The 18,862-nt window shown below is 50.9% G+C and overlaps 1 protein-coding gene across 1 annotated transcript in view; it reads right to left on the reverse strand.

Moving 5' to 3' along the window:
- Positions 1 to 18,862, reverse strand: part of ALPK2 (alpha kinase 2) — a 122,862-nt gene that overhangs the window by 19,070 nt on the left and 84,930 nt on the right. Inside the window, exons 5-10 of the mRNA XM_068993670.1 lie at positions 13,442 to 13,589; positions 12,253 to 12,380; positions 12,123 to 12,158; positions 9,162 to 9,436; positions 7,527 to 7,615; positions 740 to 957 (exon numbers count right to left, since the gene is read on the reverse strand). Of these exons, the coding sequence (XP_068849771.1) occupies positions 740 to 957; positions 7,527 to 7,615; positions 9,162 to 9,436; positions 12,123 to 12,158; positions 12,253 to 12,380; positions 13,442 to 13,589 (894 nt within the window). The remainder of the gene's footprint in view (positions 1 to 739; positions 958 to 7,526; positions 7,616 to 9,161; positions 9,437 to 12,122; positions 12,159 to 12,252; positions 12,381 to 13,441; positions 13,590 to 18,862) is intronic.

The raw sequence follows: 18,862 nt of genomic DNA on the forward strand, positions 1-18,862 counted from the left end.
GACCCCTAGCTCCACCAGAAGGGGACACCTGGAAATTCCCACCTGGTCTCCCCTGGACCCTTCCCCAAGAGCCTCTTCCCTTTACTGATTTGAGTCTGTATCCTTTCACTGTAATAAACCGTAATCACAAACATAATGCTTTTCTGAGTTCCATGAGTCCTCCCAGAAAATCAGTCAACTGCAGGCTGGTGGTCTAGGGGAAACCCCAAACTGCAACTTGTCTCAGGGCCCTCTTTGTGAGAAATCTAATGATGACATCCCCATTTCATACACCAAATGCATTCCCCATGAGGTGGGTATAAATGGAAAACGTGCTGTAAATTCACCAGGGGAGCTTGAAATCTCAAGCACCCGTGAAAGACCCTTTCACCTATTACAAATGAATTCTTACATTTTAATTAATCTTTTGGTATGTGTGGATTTTCATATATACATGTATTCCTGATTTTGTGCCTATTGAGGACACAGAGCATCAATTTTTGGTTACCGCTTATAATGGGAAGGCATTATGAATAATTATAATTGGAACGAATTATTAAAGTGTACTTTGTTACTCCATTGGCTGGGTCATTTCAGGCTCCTTTGTCACTGTTCCTCAAGAGACATTAGTAACACTTTCTGCTGGCGCAGATGCTGACGGTCTGCACCCAGGAGATTGCTCCTTCTGCCTCCCCTCCGTCCCCAAGAACGTTCCAGACCCAGAGCACCCCTGGAACCCAAGCCAAGCTGCTCTGCTTACCCTGCATGTCTGTGACCAGCAGGCAGCCGCTTGTTTTCTGGTAGACCCAGTGCTGGAAGGTGCAACACTTCTGCCCAGCCTCCGACTCTCTTCTCAAGAAGTTTATCTCCTTCCCATCCCTGATGGAATACTTCACGAATTCTCCAATCAGCTCTTCCTCCACGGTTGCGTACGGGATGTTATTCTCAGGTCGATGGATAAGGAAAATAGGAATGATCCTGGAAGGAAACAGAACATGGGCAGGATTGTGTTGTCACATGGGAATAAAGACGTGGGGACCTTCTACCCAACCGGGAGGAGCAGCGGGCTGCAGGATAAACCGCCGGGTTCCATCAGATATAGACTAAATATCTGCCAGTGATAATTTAATGGGGGGAAAAAGGGCGGTGTGTTCCTTTTATTTGTTCCTAGAGTTTATGAGAAACTCTTCCTCCGATGGAGTTTAATTGCTCCCGTAGAAATAAATGCCTTTTTATAGCCATCGTTAGAGTCCATCACTGACCCCCGGGTCAGGTGACTATGCATCCATCCAGCCAGCATATATGCACCCTTGTATCCACCCTTCCTTTTATTCCATCAGCAAATATTCACTCAGCGGCTTCTATGCGTCAGTCTCCCTCCCAGATGTCCTTCTAGAAAACACTGAATACAATGGAAGCTCTACTCTCAAGGATCTTACATTTAAATGCAGGCACCAGGCAGCAAACAGGTGCAGCGCGCTCTGTGCTCTATGAGGAACCAGAGCAGAGGGGAGGAGGAGGCAGCCCAAGTGGGCTGTGATTTGATTTAGGGAGGTTGGAGATGGCCTCGAAAATAAGGAGCATTTGAGCAGACAGGCTTGTAGGAGGTGGGGCTTGCCGGGGGAGCCATGAGGGTGTCTCGGCAGGAACATTCCAAGTGGAAGGAACAGCAAATGGTGAGGTTCTGGGCGGGGGCCTGGGGGGCGGGGGCCTGGAGGGCGGCTTGTCTGGAGGGTGGTGGTGGCCAAGCAAGGCCAGGAGGGAATGGGGCGGGACTGGGGGGCCCTGGGCCACTTGGGAGACTCCACCCTTTGTACTGAGCCGGGGTGAGAAATGTTGGAGGGTCTTGGAGGAGGATGAGATCAAACTTGCATGCGACAGGGGCTGCTCTGCACCCCTGGTGGCATGTGTGAGGCTGGACGGGGCGGGAGAGGCAGCAGGGAGGCCAGGCAGCAGCGATGCGTGGTGGGGTGGTGGGGTGGTGGGGTGGTGGGGTGGTGGGGTGGTGGGGTGGTGGGGTGGTGGTCAGACCCTGCCCCGCCCACCGCCCCACCGCCCAAGGGAATCCACCCAAGCCTGATCCTTCCTCCTCCAACCTCCCCCAGCCTCACTCTACTCTGAGCACCCGGCTTCCGGGTTGGACCGGGAAACCGGAAACGCTGAGAACGCTTCTAAAAGCTGCCACCACCACGCGCTCCCACCCCCGAGGACCAGCCCTTCTGTCTGCGACCCAGCCCTCGCCCCACCGCTGCCCTGGATCCCGGCCCCTTCCCGAGGCTCGAGGACACTCCGGCGGGGGCTGGGGGGCACTCTCCTGCGTCACCGTCCCCCTGCAGACTCCTTCCCGGTGGGCACGCTGTGATGACTCCACAGCCTGCGGACCCCGCAGCCCACTCCCACCCCGACTCGCCATTCCCATCAAAACCCAAATCCGCCTACAACCCTTTCCCCCTCCCAGTCTCTCCTGAACCCAAAGCGGCCTTTCTGCTGAAAGAAACCTCGGTCTGGGGCACCACGTTGCCCAGCGGAGCAGTCCCCTTCTCTGCCCTCATCTGACTCGTTCTCAGTGGCACTGAAGAGTCGCTCTCACTTGTTTCTAAGGCATCTTCCCCCGCCCTCCAGAAACGCACTTCCTTTCGGTTTCCTTTCTGCTTGCCTAGCTACTTCCTGTCTGCCTGCTTTGCCGGTTCCTCGTTTCCCCCGTCCTCTACGCCCTGGCACAGCCTGGGACAGGTCTCCTTGCTCTGCACTGAGTTCTCTAGTTTTAAATTCCCTTGCTTTAAATACAGTTTACGAGTTGACAGCTTCTGCATTTACATCAGCAGCCCAGACCTCTCCCTTGAAATCCTGACACGTCTCCAGCCAACTGACTCTCCATCTATACTTGATGTCTCAAAGGCGTCTCAAATTTAACATGGCAAAGGCTGAACTACTTATTTACCCCAAGTCCAACATCTGTAGAGTCTACTGGCAACTGTATCTTTGCATTCTTTCCATTCAACAAAAAAAAAATCAACTGGATAGCTTGTGCCTGTGCAGAGTGATCCATCTGCCATACACCTACACGAGTCTACCCCGCCTTCACTGTCTTCAAGGGGCCGCTTCGTCTGCCCCGTCTAAGTGAAAGCGGCTCAGTCGTGTCCAACTCTTTGCGACTCTGTGGCCTATCCCAGCCCACCAGGCCCCTCTGTCCATGGAATTCTTCAGGCCAGAATACTGGAGTGGGTAGCCTTTCCCTTCTCCAGGGAGTCTTCCCAACCCAGGGATTGAAGCCAGGTCTCCTGCATTGCAGGCGGATTCTTTACCAGCTGAGCCACACTAAGTTCACGTCAGGCTCCTCTCCCTTTTTGCTTCCTCCATGTTGTTGTCCTTGTTTAGTCACTAAATTGTGTCTGACTCTTGTGACCCCATGGACTGTAGGCTCCCAGGCTCCTCTGTCCATGGGATTCTCCAGGCAAGGATATTGGAGTGGGCTGCTATTCCCTTCTCCAGGGGATCGTCCTGCCCCAGGGGATCAAACCCACATCTTCTGTATTGCAGGCGGACTCTCTATGGCTGAGCCATCACGGAAGCCCGGCTCCTTCCGTAAGTCTGATTAAACGCACCTACCCCCAGAAAGTCAGGCAAGCCTGTTCTCTCAAACTCCCCACGCCAGAGGCTTAGTTCCACTGTCACTGCCCCCTTTTGGGGCTGTAGCAACCACTTGCAGACAGGTCTCACCGCATCCAGCCTCTGGGCCTTGTCCCTGGACATCCATTGCCCCCAGGCAGATAGCTGTAAGAGCCGCATTGACGCAGGGGACTTCAGGGCAACGAAACTACTCTATATGGTACCATATAACGCATCAGTAGACAGTTGTCCAAGCCCACAGAAGGCACAACCTAATGTACGCTGTGGGCCTGCAGTGATGTTATGTCAATGGAGATTCATTGTGACAAACGTTCCGACCTGGTGAGGGGTGTGGATGGCGGGGGAGGTGATGGGGTGTGGAAATCTGTTCCCTCCATTCAATTTTGAACCTAAAACTGTTCTGAAGATAAAATTAATGACGTGTCTGCTCTGTGGCTCGTTTGCCCTGCTAAAGCTCCTGGTTAACCCCTGCCTGCTCCTCACCCCTGAAGCCAAGAGAACACGTTCCAAGCTCATCAGCTGAGCATTTAAAGTCCTCTGCATTCTGGCCTCCTGGCTTCCCACCTCTTACCCTGGCCCCCTTTTTTTCTGCCTCCCAGCACGCTAGATCTGCTGAACTTTTCCCGTCTCCTTGGAAACCTTCTTTCATGGCTCTTCATCTCTTTGGACATGCTGCCCCCTTTGCTTGTGAGCCTCCACCCTTGCCCTTCATCTGGAAGTCTCCGACTCATTCTTCAACACCCTCCTCTTGGAAGCCTTTCTAGACCCTCTCCTCCTCTTCCCTCCTCCTCCGTGCCCCCCTCCCCCTCCTCCGTGTCCCCATAACTCCTTGCACTCGACGCACTGGGCTTTGTCCTACATGTCTCACACTCCTGCTGGCTGTGAGGGGCAAGAACCTACTTCATTCTTTTTATCCTTTAAGCGCCCGTCACCTAGCTTGGAGCAAAGCCTGGCTCGTAGTAAATGCTCAGTGACTGGGGTAGAAAAGAATATGTATACAGGACAAAGTTTGAGTCTTGGCACGGACATCTGGGACCAGGCAATTCTTGGGCGGCGACTGTCCTGTGCATTATAGGATGTTAGCAACGTCTCTGACTGCTTCTACCAGAGGCCCGGAGCAGCCCTCCTAGTCACGACTGATACAGGATATGACCTGACAGCCAAGGAGAGGTCATCTCATTAAAGTCTGACCACAACAGATGCCGTTTTCGAGGGCTTAAAAGCAGAAATTATGATGGCCACCCTGAGGAAGAGGTAAGATGCTAATTTTTGATGTTTGTTACCATGAAGAATATGTTTAGTACAGATCGTCAAACAGGTAAACAGGAACCTGCATTAGGGACTTACACCTAACAACTATCAAGACGTTTAAAGGCTCAGAAAGGAGGCTTCTGGAAGGGTCTAAGTGACAGAATAAAAAAATGATGGTGTGACAGTCCCCTGCACCAATGATGGTGACCGGGCGGGAGGCTGGTGTCAGCTGTGTTAGTAAAACCACACAAGCCCTACGGTGAAGGCCTTGGAAGTGCCCCGGGTTTTCAGCCAGAATCTCTACAGGTAAGCACGTAGAACAATCCTGTGCGACTCCGTGACCAAAGCCAAGCTTAGGAAGAGTCATGCGGGCGGCAGGGCGGGGCCTTCTCCCCCCAGAGATGCCATCACAGGCACCACCATCATCCCCGCCTCCCTGGGGACCCGGGGCAGGTCCTCCCGCAGTGAGGTGAGACTTCAGGTCGGTCTCTCACGAGGAAGGGGTCCCTGGGCAGGTCTGCACTCGCACGGGGTTGCAGGGGGCTGCTTCCCCAGCGGTGAGAGCAGAGCTGGAAGGATCTCCCAGAGCACCGAGGACACGTGGGCTCCACCCACAACCTGCCCTCTCCCAGAGTCCAGCTGGAGGCTACCCCCAGGTGTCGAGTCACCAAAGTGGGAGGAAGGATGCAACACTCAGGTGAGTTTTAAAGACACAAAGAAAGCCTTCTGCAGGCAACTCGGCCTTTGGCAGGTGCATTTTACCCCCTTCTGCCATTTATGAGTATTTCCTTAAAAAAAAAAAAAAAAAAAAAAAACACGAGAAGCACACCTCCCCTCTTCCCCACCCAGTTTCAGATGGCAGAGCACTTCTCTCAGGAGCAGGATCTAGACCAGGACACAGTCCTGAGACACCACGTGGGCAACCCTTCCACCACGGATGCTGAGTGCCAATCCCACGCTTGGGGAAGGACTGATGCTGAAGCTGAAATTCCAGTGCTTTGGCCACCTGATGCAAAGAACTGACTCATTGGAAAAGACCCTGATGCTGGGAAAGATCGAGGGCAGGAGGAGAAGGGGACGGCAGAGGATGAGATGCTTGGATGGCATCACTGACTCAATGGACATGAGTTTGGGTAAACTCCAGGAGTTGGTGATGGCCAGGGAGGCCTCGTGTGCTGCAGTCCATGGGGTCGCAAAGAGTCAGACACGACTGAGCAACTGAACTATCCCTCCATATCCTGCCCTTGTCCATGAATGAGGTCAAACTCTCCCACAATAAGGAAAGGTATTTGGATTCCAAAACATGCACAGCCATTTCCAGAGCAGTGGCAGATTTGCTGGGAGCCGGTTAAGCCCGAGTCCTTCACCCTTTCCAAGTCCCTGGCCGTATCTTGATATTCATAACTGTGTTCTTTTCCTTAGAGAAGCCCCCAAGTCCTGTATGAGTCAGTTCACACAAAGCTTGGGGGTGTCCCCGCAGGAGGGCACTTCGGTGCCACGCCTGGTGGACTCCTCCTCAACCAGGAACTAAAGAGAAGAGAGCAGCAAGAGGGGCTGGAGAAGAACGGGCCGAGCTCTACAGACGGCCCAGTCCAGACTACCTCAGTGCACTGAACAGAAAAGCAACTGAAAGTGGTTTTCTTTGCAGTATGTTCATTTTTCTTGAAGTTGCTGAGAATTGCTTCCCAGGTGGCACTAGTGGTAAAGAGCCTGCCAGTGCAAGAGACGTAAGAGACACGGGTTCAGTCCCTGGGTTGGGAAGATCCTCTGGAGGAGGGCATGGCAACCCACCTCCAGTATTCTTGCCTGGAGAATCCCATGGACAGAGGAGCCTGAAGGGCTACCGTCCACGGGGTCTCAAAGGGTCCGGACACGATGGAAGTGACTCAGCAGGCGTGCACCGAGGACACAGGCAGACCTTGAAGAGCAGCAGGCATGAGACTCTGTATGGGGTGTGCCCGACACACCTGCTCAGAAAGGCGATTTCTCTTCCATTTTTCGAGTTCACAGAGATGACGAGGATAAGAATCAGGCCCTTCCTGCTTTCCCCCCTTCCCCATTTGCACTGATGTGTAAATGGCTGCTCCGTCTGCAGTTTCCAACAGGCACGGGCACAGCCCCTTCTCTTCCCACGCGTGGTTTCAGCCAGATAAGAGATAGGTAAACACGAGCTCCAGACACTCCAGCATGCACATGGGCCAACAGATACTTGTCAGTGTAACTGACCTCAGTGGGTAAACACTGCACCTCCGTGTAGTGCTCCATGGAGCAGGGACTACGCTCCTACGGCCCTGATTATCCAATTTGTTTTTCCCTGACGCACTCACCACTGTCTTTATTTCTTGTATCATAGGACTAAGTTTTTCACGATCTCCTGTTCTGTTTATGCTTTAGACAACATAATACCCGTGAGTAGATACATTTTCTATTTAACATGGTATACACGTTTATTGAATTATTCCATATATCCATACACTTTAATATTTCTCGATTATTTTTCTATAAGCCTCTGGGGACCCCGTGAAGAGCAGGGTGGCAGCCACATGTGCCCTCTTGGAGCTTACAGACCCACTGGAACGCTCCCTGTTTCTCCCCAGCCTCTCATCCCTCCAGCCTGCCCACGTCCCCAAGTCAGAGCTGGGCCAACCCAAGGGGGAAACACTTACTCAGGCACTTCCCCGAAGCCTTCCAGAGGCTGGGCTTCCGCGGCGTAGATCTGGGCGTAGTGTCTGGCCGTGTTCTGCACGTAGCATTCCTAGATCACCCAAACACACAGGAAATCCCAGGGGTGAGAAGAAAGTCAGAGCGCTGCCCAGTGAGACTCAGATTTCCCAATGAGGTCGACTCAATGGATTTGCAATCCCATCCGGTGGTTGGGGGCACAGAAGCAATAATGAACGTAGCCCACAGTTGGTAGCTGCAGGAGCTCTGAGGCCTGAAGGAGCCGTGCAGGTGACGACCACGCGGTCTCCAGGCGAGGTGTCCCTGAACTATGACATTTCTAGGACCCACGTGGCTGAAGTTCACCTTGAGCTAAGGGGACTGGTCCCCAGACAGGGTTTCAGATGAAGCGTGGGTGGGGATGGTTGGGTTTCCCATGAGTTCTCTCAAGGTTCTTTTTTTTTTTAAAGGTATAACAAGCTGTAAGTAATGAACACCTTGCCAAGATTGTTGGCTTAGGAAAAGCAAACGGGATTCTGCTTTCCTACTCTGTAGGGCTTTTCTAAGTGGCATCTGGATGCTGGGGGATTTTCCATGACTGGACCAGAGAGTACTTGAGATGGAAGGAATACTCCCTGAAAGCAAACTGAGGAGGAAAGATTCAGAGGAGAAAGGATGTGTGTGGCAAAATCTTGTGCTCAGAGGAGACGGCTGTCTTCACAAGCACCCAGGCCCACAGGACCATCGCCATGTCTGAGATAAGTGCGGATGGATGATGTTTGAGAGCACCCAAGAGACCCGAGTCTGGCCTATTCATTTTAGGGGTTAAAAAACTTAAGGGCCCCTGGTTTGTGAAAGAGCTACACCCAGCTCTCCTGAAAGCTCGGCCAGCCCTGGCATTGAGTGAAATTCATGGACTGCGTGGGGGTGATGCAGGGAAGCAGCCCGTGTTCCCCTCCCGCTCCCCTCTTGCCTCAAGGGTACCACCACGCAGCAACACAGGAAGGAACTTAGACTCAGCTCCATCTTCCTCCATAGCTCATGGGCGGATACTGAACATGACTCAGGAAGGCAGGAACCAGGACAAACGCTGACCCTTCGGACTGTACCCCAGCCCCCTTCCTCTTCCCTAAAACCAACCAGAAGCCTCCAGAAATTACACTTGACTTTGGCTGTCCTTTCCTGGAGAAGGAAATGGCAAACGTCACTCCAGTATTCTTACCTGGAGAATTCCATGGACAGAGGAGCCTGGCGGGCTGCCATCTATGGGGTCACTTTAGGCGTCCTTTGGGAATCCTGGCATCTAAGGTACCTTAGACACCCCACTCCCCGTACAATTCTGTGTCCAGGTAGATTCAAGACCCCGGGGATTTGATGGGGCTTCCTAGGAAGCCTTCCTGGAAGTGATCCCAGCCCAGGTAGAAACTGGCGAGACACCTGCAGACACAGGCAAGTCCCAACTGGCTGGCGCGGGGCCAAGACCAAGGTTTTGATTTCTAGCATTTAGCCTTGGTCTAGTAACCTCGGAGAAAGACACCCTTCTGGCAACGCTCGCATCAAGTTCTGAGTCGGACTTTCATCTCGGGTTATCTGGGTCCGTCACCCGCCTCGAGCGGCACCCTCAGGACGGGCGGACCCACCTGCGCGGCGAGCCTGTAGTTCCTCTGGACGAGTTCGTCGCTGTTTCTGGTCCCGTAGGCGACGGCGTTGTGCACCTTGAGCACGCAGGCGTGGCCGGGCTTGAAGAGCGGCGTGAGGCCGCGCAGCACCTTGCTGCGGAACGCTCTCCGGTGGACGCCTTCCCCGAAGTGCAGCTCCTCCGTGGCGATCTGGCCGTGCAGGCGGCCCCCGAAGTAGCTGTCACGGAGGAAGTCCTCTCGGAAGATGAGCTGGCTGAATTCAATCTCTTCATATACTAGAACGCAACACAGCTTCCGTTGCACAGAAACATTCCCCAGCCCTGCTCGTTGGCTGACGAGCATGCCCACACAGGCACAGCGAAGGACAAGGCGGACCCACCGACGCTGGGAGCGGGAGCCACGCTGGTCTCCCAGCGGAGGCAGAGCTCGGCGGAGAGATGGGGGAGGTGGTCACTGAGGATAGAGCGCAAGGCAAGGCCCCCAGGGGACTGGAGGAGAGGGGGGGCAAAGCTGGGGAGGCCAGAAAAAGGACTGTAGACAGGTCTAGAAAGTGTGAACAGGCTCAGGCCAGGTGATTAAAGGCACGTGGAAAAGATGACCAAAATGTGGAAGAGGGCACAAGAATCGACAAGATCTGGCAGCTCCGTTTCCCGGGTTTCTTGTTTCATTATTGCCTCTTTGCAAGGATTCTCTTTAGCCTTCCCACCCCAGTTGCTCCACGTAAGATGTGACTACCACAGAGGTGCTGTGTATCTGGTTATGTGCTGTATGTACGTATGTGCTTTATGAACAAAAATAAGTTTTTGGCCTCCCCAAGACCCAATTTTGTCTGCTTGTGGGTGTTACTGCCTCTTAAGAATGCCTGTGGCAGATTAAAGAAGTAGGCAGGTACAACCCAAAACAAGAGAAAAAGAGTTCCCTCTGAAGAGAAGCTGAAACACAGTAGAATCATCTTGATCTCTCTGTAAAGTTTTCTAGCAGCTGTATCGTTCAGAGATGACAATGGCACCCCACTCCAGTACTCTTGCCTGGAGAATCCCATGGATGGAGGAGCCTGGTGGGCTGCAGTCCATGGGGTCGCTAACAGTCGGACACAACTGAGCCCCTTCACTTTCCCTTTTCACTTTCATGCATTGGAGAAGGAAATGGCACCCCACTCCAGTGTTCTTGCCTGGAGGATCCCAGGGACGGGGGAGCCTGGTGGGCTCAGTCTATGGGGTCGCACAGAGTCGGACACGACTGAAGCGACTTAGCAGCAGCAGCAAAGGTGAGGATGGGCAACTTCCCCTAAGGAAAGATACGTGACAAGCACGAACACCATCCTCAATAATCCTGTCCGTAACTTCCAGGAATGTCTACTTAGCCAGGAGAAGCCATAAGAAAGATGCATCTTAGGACTTCTCTCTGAAGCCCTGTGTACCGTCATTAAGTTTTTCTAGCTCTGAGTCATTCCCTTTTGGGCTCTCCCACCAGCTTGGTTTTATCAGATTTTTAGTTAGAGGTCAACTTTTAAAATTATGTGTGCCTCTTCTGGAGATTTAGAGAAGGTGTCTAGGGGAGATTCCTCCAGGGGAAGTCACTTGACGCTCCTTTATCGGAAGGTGCGCAGGAAGCAGAGGAAGTTACGGCCTCCCCAGCATAGAAATTGGACCCCTGGTCACATGGAGAAGGTGACGTCTTCAGGGTCCAGGCTCCCACCCAGTGGTGGGAGTCACAGCGCTACACTTACAGAGAGACCAGTACCTCAGCCCCACTAGGGTCTCATTCCTAACTGGTAAAAGCCTTGAGAAACGAGTCTCTTGCAAACCTAAATTAACGAGGTCAGAGCACGAATCTGCGATGGGGAATGCCCACTGTTGCTAAGCAGTTTATGAGACAGAACCCCTTCTTCTGAAGGTCATTTTTCTGATTGGAGAAAAGGATATTCTTTTGCATAGTTAGACTTCAGGGGGATGGAGACAGATGTAGGGAGAGGATTATAAACTTACACAAGCATATGACACAGGTATGCAGCATTTGAATGGTGAGTTTGCATTTAAGTCTGTTTTGGATAAGTTGCAACGTTTAATAGACCATTTAAGTCGAGATCCCAGCCCCTTGTCTTTAATTACTAGATGTCACTGCATCTTGATGTCTGTACTGGCTTGTTTTCAACGATCTCAGGATTTTAGGTGCCTTAGGGGAAGAAAAAAATCAGTACACATAGTACAAACGGACAGAGTAACCGTGGCCGTGGTGAGTGTCTGCATCACGGAGATTAGAAAACTACAAATCAGGGCCTCCCCGCCAGGCAGGTTGTGAGAAACTGGCCAGCAGGTGGCTGAGTGCATTGGGCAACCGTCCCCAAGAGGAGACACAAGGCCGCATGGGCATGACGGGCAGTCCCGGGGCAGCCTGTGTGTCGGGGGCGGCCGTTAGCTCGCTGCTACAGCAGCGGTGCATTAGTGCCGTAGGAAAGCCCAGAAGTCCACCTCTCACTTCTACTAAGATGCAAATGAATGGACTTATTCTCCCAAATATCTGACTCTGAAAATCTGCTCAGCTAGTGCAACTGATTGAAAAGAAAAAAATAAGCAGAACCAAAATACGCTGTGAAAGAGCCAGAGGCTGAAAAATCCCATGGAGATGGGCTGGTTGCATAGCCGGTGCTTCACAGAGAAAGTTAAACCCCAACCCGCGCCCCGCCCCTCCCCCCCCACATGGTCCCAACGACAGCACCGCTACAATCGGTTCTTAACAACACACGCTGGACACTTGTAGCCTAACCCATTAATCGTAGGCCCCGCAATTAGGTTGAAACAGCTTATGAGTTATCCCTGGTTCCCCAGGCAGTTCCTGAGCCCTCTCCTGCTTCATCAGAAGAGCTGATGGAACACTTGCTTCTGCCTTTGTCTCTAGAAGCTCTATCTCATGGTCTAGGGTGCACCCACTTCCGCTGGCGTTCAGCTCACATTCGCTTACCTTTAGCATCTGGGTGACTTGAGAGCTGTTTGAGAACTGGAAGACAGGAGAGAGAGCCTTCAGCACCAGTGAGCGTCCCTGAGCTGAGGGACTAGCGGCTCTCACTGGGAATGGCGAAGCTGAGGTTTACCTTCAGCGGTGAGGTTAAACTCAGTGCTCACTTTCCCATAGCTGTTCTTGATGCAGCAGTGATAGAGGCCCTGGTCCTTCTGGCCGGCTTGGAGGATGGCCACGCTCACCACGGAGTCGTCTCCTGCTCTGCAGTGGGGGACACGGACGTGGGCAAGCATCATCGCTCTGAAGCTGCACTTTTAGGCAAAGCAGCTTTATTACAATCATAGCCCAGCTGAATTTTTTCTGGAGTGATGTGATAGAAACAAAACTAGAGTTCCAGTCTTCATAGCTGCATCTGGAGCAGTTTACAAAGATGTGTTCCAAGCAGACAGTTATACAGAAAACTGATTTGCCTCACTTTTTATGGAAAAGGAAATGGCAACCCACTTCAGTATTCTTGCCTGGAGAATTCCGTAGACAGAGGAGCCTGGCAGGCTACAGTCCATGGGGTTTCAAAGAGTTGGACACAAAGACTAGGAGGTTAAGGATAGAAAGACTAGGAGGTTAAGAACACTTGGGGAACTGAACTGGGATCTCTCTTGGCAGAAGCTTGTGAGGATTAAGTTAGACTGGTTTCCATAGAACCAGGGGATCTGTTTCTAGAAGGAGCCATATCTCCTCAGGTGCAACAGATGACTCCCGATTACCACTCACTTGAGCAAGCGTTTACTGCTAGAGAGGGGCTAATTTAGGGTGGGTAACTCTACCCAGGGGATTCTCGCCAATGATGCGTTCACTCATCTCCCCCGCCTGCCCCATCTCCTCTAGTAAACCTGGGGCCCCAGATAGAAACTGGTATCTCCATCCTAGAGATGGCGGCTCTCCACCCTTGGGAGATGCCACTTTTCCATAAGCTCAGATTGGTTTTTCCTTTTGACTTACCTTAGCTTCGTCTGAACTTTTTGTCAGGTTAATGGGAATTTAAGAGGACAGCAAGTTCCACTGGGCAATAGGAGAGTTCTTTAATCTTGGGACCACAGAGCCTCAGACTAGAAGATGATTGACAGGTTTCCCTGCTTCTAGAGGATGAAAGGGGTTCATGGCTGAGGCAGGGAGAGAGCCCTCTGCTCTTCCCTGTCTCTCTTCTTAGACACTGTGGGTGTGGAGTTTCTGCTTTGACCTTCCTTCATTTCCTATGATTTACTGTTTTCCTTTAGAACCACGTTGTGAAATAAACTGAAAAGTGGCCAGGGCGGATAACACACCTTCTCTGCACTTGGACTATCGATCTTGAATCTTTTGTCCACGAGATGGTAGAATCTTCATGAATCTCTGCAAACTGGCAGCTCAATTTTACATTTCCAGAGTGGTCAGGGGACATCTCAGCTTGGATCTTTTTCAGTAATACCGGAGCTGGAAAGGAGAAAACTGGTAGGTCGGTGTTCTTATGAGAAGTGCAGAAGAGCTTTTAGACTTTCCTGCTTTATCACATTTAATTCTCTCAACAAAGCCAAGAGACAGATCATTATTATTGTCCTCCATTAATTGATGAGGAGACCAAGTGTCTGAAGGGAGATGCCGCTTTCCTAAACAGATAGGAAATGAACAGGTCAGTCTAATAGGAAACTCCCTTTTCAGCCCTCCCAGTCCCGTGGACAGAGGAGCCTGACGGGCTACAGTCCATGGCGTCGCAGAGAGTCGGACAGGACTGAGTGACTAACACTCACAAACACCTTGGCATGCTCAGAGCAGACACGGAATTTGCTTTGAAAGTGTTACGGAGCGATAAGCATGCTTTTCAATTTTGAAAAGGTCTTGGTGTAGTTAATCCTGTCAGGCAATGTGGAATGGCTGCCTATCAAACACTGCTCTCTGAAATACATCTACTTTAATGTGAAACAGAAAGTGACTCTTCCGTGATCATTAGGATTTTGTTTCTAATTTTGACGTGTGCCACCTTTTAAACAGTGTTGTTTCTAGTTTGGGAGAAATCGTGTAAGCCCTAATGTTTAAGGAAGCAATGAAGACTCCAATTTGAAAATTTCTTCTCTGCTCTTAGAAAAAGATGATGAAGCAATTGTAGCATCTATTTACCACTAAATGCATGCTAAAAGACCGTTGGCTTTATTTGAAGGTTCCTCAACCTCTTAATTTGTCAAGTTTCTGGTTTTGTAAATTTATTAAAGACAGCTAGTATAATTTGGATATGAGCTCTTAAAAAAAAAAAAAAGTCCCACTTTTTGCTACCTAAAATTCCTTGAGCTCTGCAATACACAAGGTGAAAAAGAACTTGAGATTAAAAATAAGGATGGGAAGGACGGCTGTCGACACCTAGTGTACAGAACCTGGCCAGACTAAGATGCTGAGAGATGACAGCCAGGTCAACGTCAGGGCTGGGGATTAGGGAGGAAGATGAAACCTGGACCAGCCAAGCAGCCTGGCTAAGCGCCAGGCACAAAAGGCATCTCAACAATAAGTTATTTGCTGGGGTCTTCTCTGGGGGTCCAGTGGTTAGGATTCAAGCCTACCAGTGCAGGAGACATGGGTTCGATCCCTGGTCTGGGAGGACCCCACATGCTGAGGGGCAACTGGGCCCTCAAGCCACAGTTAGTGCGTCACGTACCACAACGAAAAGATCCCTGCGTGACACAAGCAGGCGTCCACATGGTGCAACTAAGACCCAACACAGCCAGATAAGTATTAAAAAAAAACAAACAGTAAGTTATTTGTTGAAGAACATTCATCCATCTTGCTCTTTGATCACAGTTGTCTTTGCTGAAGATATCCTAATGGATTTCAGTGATGTCTGCTATCAATTAGCAGCAGAACTGTCTACCTGAATCAAATAGGAGCAATACAGAAACAACTGCCAAGGGTTAGGTGACATTCAGGGTTCTTTGAATGTCACCTTTTAAAATCATGGATGATCATGTGTGTCTAAAGGCAGATTATCTAATTCATTCAAGACAGACTTGATATTCTATTTTTTTGCTGAAACTATTTTTAGTAGTGAACTTATAATCCTTATTTTTTAGAAATTATAACAGGAGTAGGAATGTTAATGGGCTTTCCTGATAGCTCAGTGGTAAAGAATCCACCTGCCAATGCAGGAGACACGAGTTTAATCCCTGGGGGGGGGAGATCCCCTGGAGAAGGAAACGGCAACCCATTCCAGTATTCTTGCCTGGGAAATCCCAAGGACAGAGGAGCCTGGTGGGTTACAGACCATGGGATCGCAGAATCAGGTACACGACTTAGCCATGACAATGTGTATTAATAAATATCCATCCCTCTCAGGAAATTGTGATCTTGAAGAAAACCAAACCAGGGAGGAGAGCTTGGCACACCAGGTGAATGTGTAATTACTCAGGGTAGCCACTGGGCAGCAGCATAGACCAGAGGAGGATGGCTAACACCAAGTGGTCAGAACAGGGCAGGTAGTGAGGTTACTGGACATGTCGGGGGTGGTCTATCACGCACCAAGTTCCACAATTACACAGCTGTGGTTGTGTTATATAATCCACAGCCAGAAGCCATCCACACGGAGGTGGTCTCTCTGTTGCCTCAGATTCCACTGCTGTGAAATCTTCAGTGTGCCTCCCCTCTCTTGGCAGCAGATTAGCTTGGCTATATAATGTGTATTTAAAAGCTAATTTTTCTTCCCAGGAACGAATATGGGATGCTCAGGTAATGAATTCTTCAGTTAGAGAGTCTCTCCAGGCACTAACGATATTACGGGAGAAAGATGAGCTATACCGAGTCCTACGGATGACAAAACCCATCTCGCAGGTGCCCTGACCCCCGCTGTCAAGATCTTGGTCCAGGGTCTTGACCACGCCCGTCGCCCCACTTGGGACACATTTCCTCCAGGACCTTTCATGGTGGATTTCCTGACACCTAAGTGTTCCTAAGTCTGCCAGCCCTGTCCACAGCCGGCTGTGGGTTCTGAAGACAGAAACCGGGATGGGGGATTCAGGGCAAGGCATAATGTGGCTGGCTGAGCTGAATGAGGGTCACGGAGAGAGAGGCTTGATCAGGCGGCCACGGGGCTTTGGGAGAGGGCCCCCTTTTGTGTGGGATGGGTGGGGGAAAAAAAACAGATGAAGGAGCTGAAATGAGGCCCAAGAGGGAAGCTGGGTTTATCTTCTGTGTATATTCTGGCCAAGGGTTGAGGGCAAAGGATTGAGAAGTCCCCTGGTGACGATAAAGCTTTGGCTGCACTAAGCTTTGAGTATCAAAGTTTACTCAGTGTGTCCTTTCCGTCATCCAAGTCACCCCTCACACCCAACACCGCCTCCCTGCCCCCAAGGCTGTGCTTCCCAGGGCTGCAGCCCTTCGCCCCTGGGGAGGTCGAGCAGCTCCAGATCAAACCCTCCGACAGCACCTGGTCGGTCCTCTCTCCCGCGGAGACAGACAACAATTCCAAACGTGACTCCCACCCACGCCGCCCCTGGGCTGAAACCACTCTATTCTTTAAAGCACAGTTCCACTCTATTTAAATGTTTTGAAACATATCACTAGAATACGGTTGGATACCTCTTCAGGAAGTCGTTTCATGTGTGGTCCCTTTCTGCAGCCGAGGCTGTGGGCCTCTCTGACGCGGATGGGGAGTGAGGTCTCTGCTAAGGAGCCTCTCCCTGGCGTTAGAGGGCTGCAGCATTGTGCCCCAGTCCAGGGCTGGCGTGTTACGTCGCCACCATCTCTTCTGACTTTTACCAGGTTTTGTGGGAAAGAGCTCAGAAAGAGGTGGCTGCAATCTTGGGTTATGGGATGCAGTTTGGCGTTGATGCGATTCCCCCAAGCAAAGCAAAGCTGACTGCAGTTACCAGGACTCTGAGCCCCCAGGAGTCTGAAACTTGAAACAGAGACCCCGGGGACTTCAGACGCAAAGGGCAGGGTGAGATGAAAAGAAATGTTATACTTAAATTTGAAAGAAAACCCACGCCACTTTTAACAGAAAAAATGGTTACAGACTCCTGGATTGTACTTAAAAGTTTTTCTGTAAATCTTGTTTAGCACGTGGTCTAATTATACCAGTTAGCTGCACTGGTTGATGTTTTGAATTTTTAATCTTATTTGAAGTAACATTATAACGGGCAGAAAGTATACAGCCACTCGCTATGCACTAAAGATTTCTTCTCACAGGGCAGCGACAGGTTCCGCCCAAGCTACCCGTCCCGGAGGACAGAGCCTCCCGGCCACGGACAGCCCAGCCATCTTCTCCACCTTTTGACCTGCCCTGCCTTTGGAAGTGAGCACAATGAAGAGCTGCAAGTGCAAGATACAGAATGTACTCTACACCAGAACCGTTCCATCTCTTAAAACTGGCCTCGTCAATCTCCTTTCCAAATAAAACTTTTCCCTCCCTCTCACCAAAACCCCAGCGTTTGGCTTCTCTGGTGGCTCAGTGGTAAAGATTATACGCCTGCCAGTGCAGGAGACACAGGTTCAATCCCTGGTCCAGGAAGATGTCACGGAGCAGCTGAGCCCGTGGGCTGCAGCTACTGACACCTGCACTCCGCAACACGAGAAGCCGCTGCACCGAGTAGCCCGAGAGCCGAGCTAGAGAAGAGTTCTCGCAGCGGAGACCTCGCCCAGCCAAAAATAGATGAAAAAAATTACAGCGCGTGTTGTCGCCTGTAACTGGGTTCAGATGTAACTATTAAGTTAGAGACCTGGACTTGGATGATCAGTGTCCCTCTCCTCCTCTAAACCTAAGTCCAACCTTCTGCCTTTCAACAGCTCCTGATGCGGAAGTGCCACACAAAGGCTGAACACCTCTCTCATTGTGTCTGCAACACCTTCTTCCGTGGGAGTGAGTCAGTCTAGCAAACTCCTCCCTGCCCATCTCAGCAATCTTCAGCTCCCATTCAGACCTCCTAGATACACTGCGCTCTGAGCAAACTTGGTTTCCCAAACTTTGGGGTCTGTTTTAACCCTAGAAATCGTTTTTAAACTTTCCCGCACCACGGAATTCCCATTCACCTCTCTGAGGGCCTCCAGTGTTAAAAGAACCAGCGAGCTCCTTGGTGGCTCAGCGGTAAAGAAAGCTCCTGCCAACGCAGGAGACACAAGAGATTTGGGTTTGATCCTTGAGTCAGGAAGATCCTCTGGTGTAGGAAATGGCAACCCACTCCATTATTCTTGCCTGGAGATTCCTATGGACAGAGGAGCCTGGCGGGCTACAGCCCACGGGGTTGCAAAAGAGACAGGCCCAACTTAGTGACTAAACCACCACCAAGGCCATGATGCACCCGAGGGCACGCGCCCATATTGGTCGGAGTGGGACTGAAAGCTCAGTCCTTTTATATGCTGTGATACAACCTCTTAGTACAAACCATTTGTTCATAACAAAGGAACAAGACATTACAAAATTCACTGCCTCAAAGACATCCAAAGGCTACATTAGAGATGGCATGAGCTTAATGTCAGTTACTAAAGTCCCCAAATTTCACGGCACTCCAAGGACCACCCTCGGGATCCCTGATGGCTGATACTGTGGTCCTTTCCCGGCCTCAGCGCTGGGCCCTGACACACTGCACACTTAAAAAAAGTTCTTTTTGGACTTTTTTTTTTTAAACAGAACAACTAGCTCCTCCCTCCTCCAGTCTTCCTGTTTTAGTAAATAGCAACCCCGTAACTTAACAGTAGCTCAGGCTAACATCATGGAGTCACCCTTGCCTTCT

Source organism: Capricornis sumatraensis, chromosome 21 (assembly GCF_032405125.1).
Source record: "Capricornis sumatraensis isolate serow.1 chromosome 21, serow.2, whole genome shotgun sequence".
In the NCBI taxonomy this organism is placed as follows: Eukaryota; Metazoa; Chordata; class Mammalia; order Artiodactyla; family Bovidae; genus Capricornis; species Capricornis sumatraensis.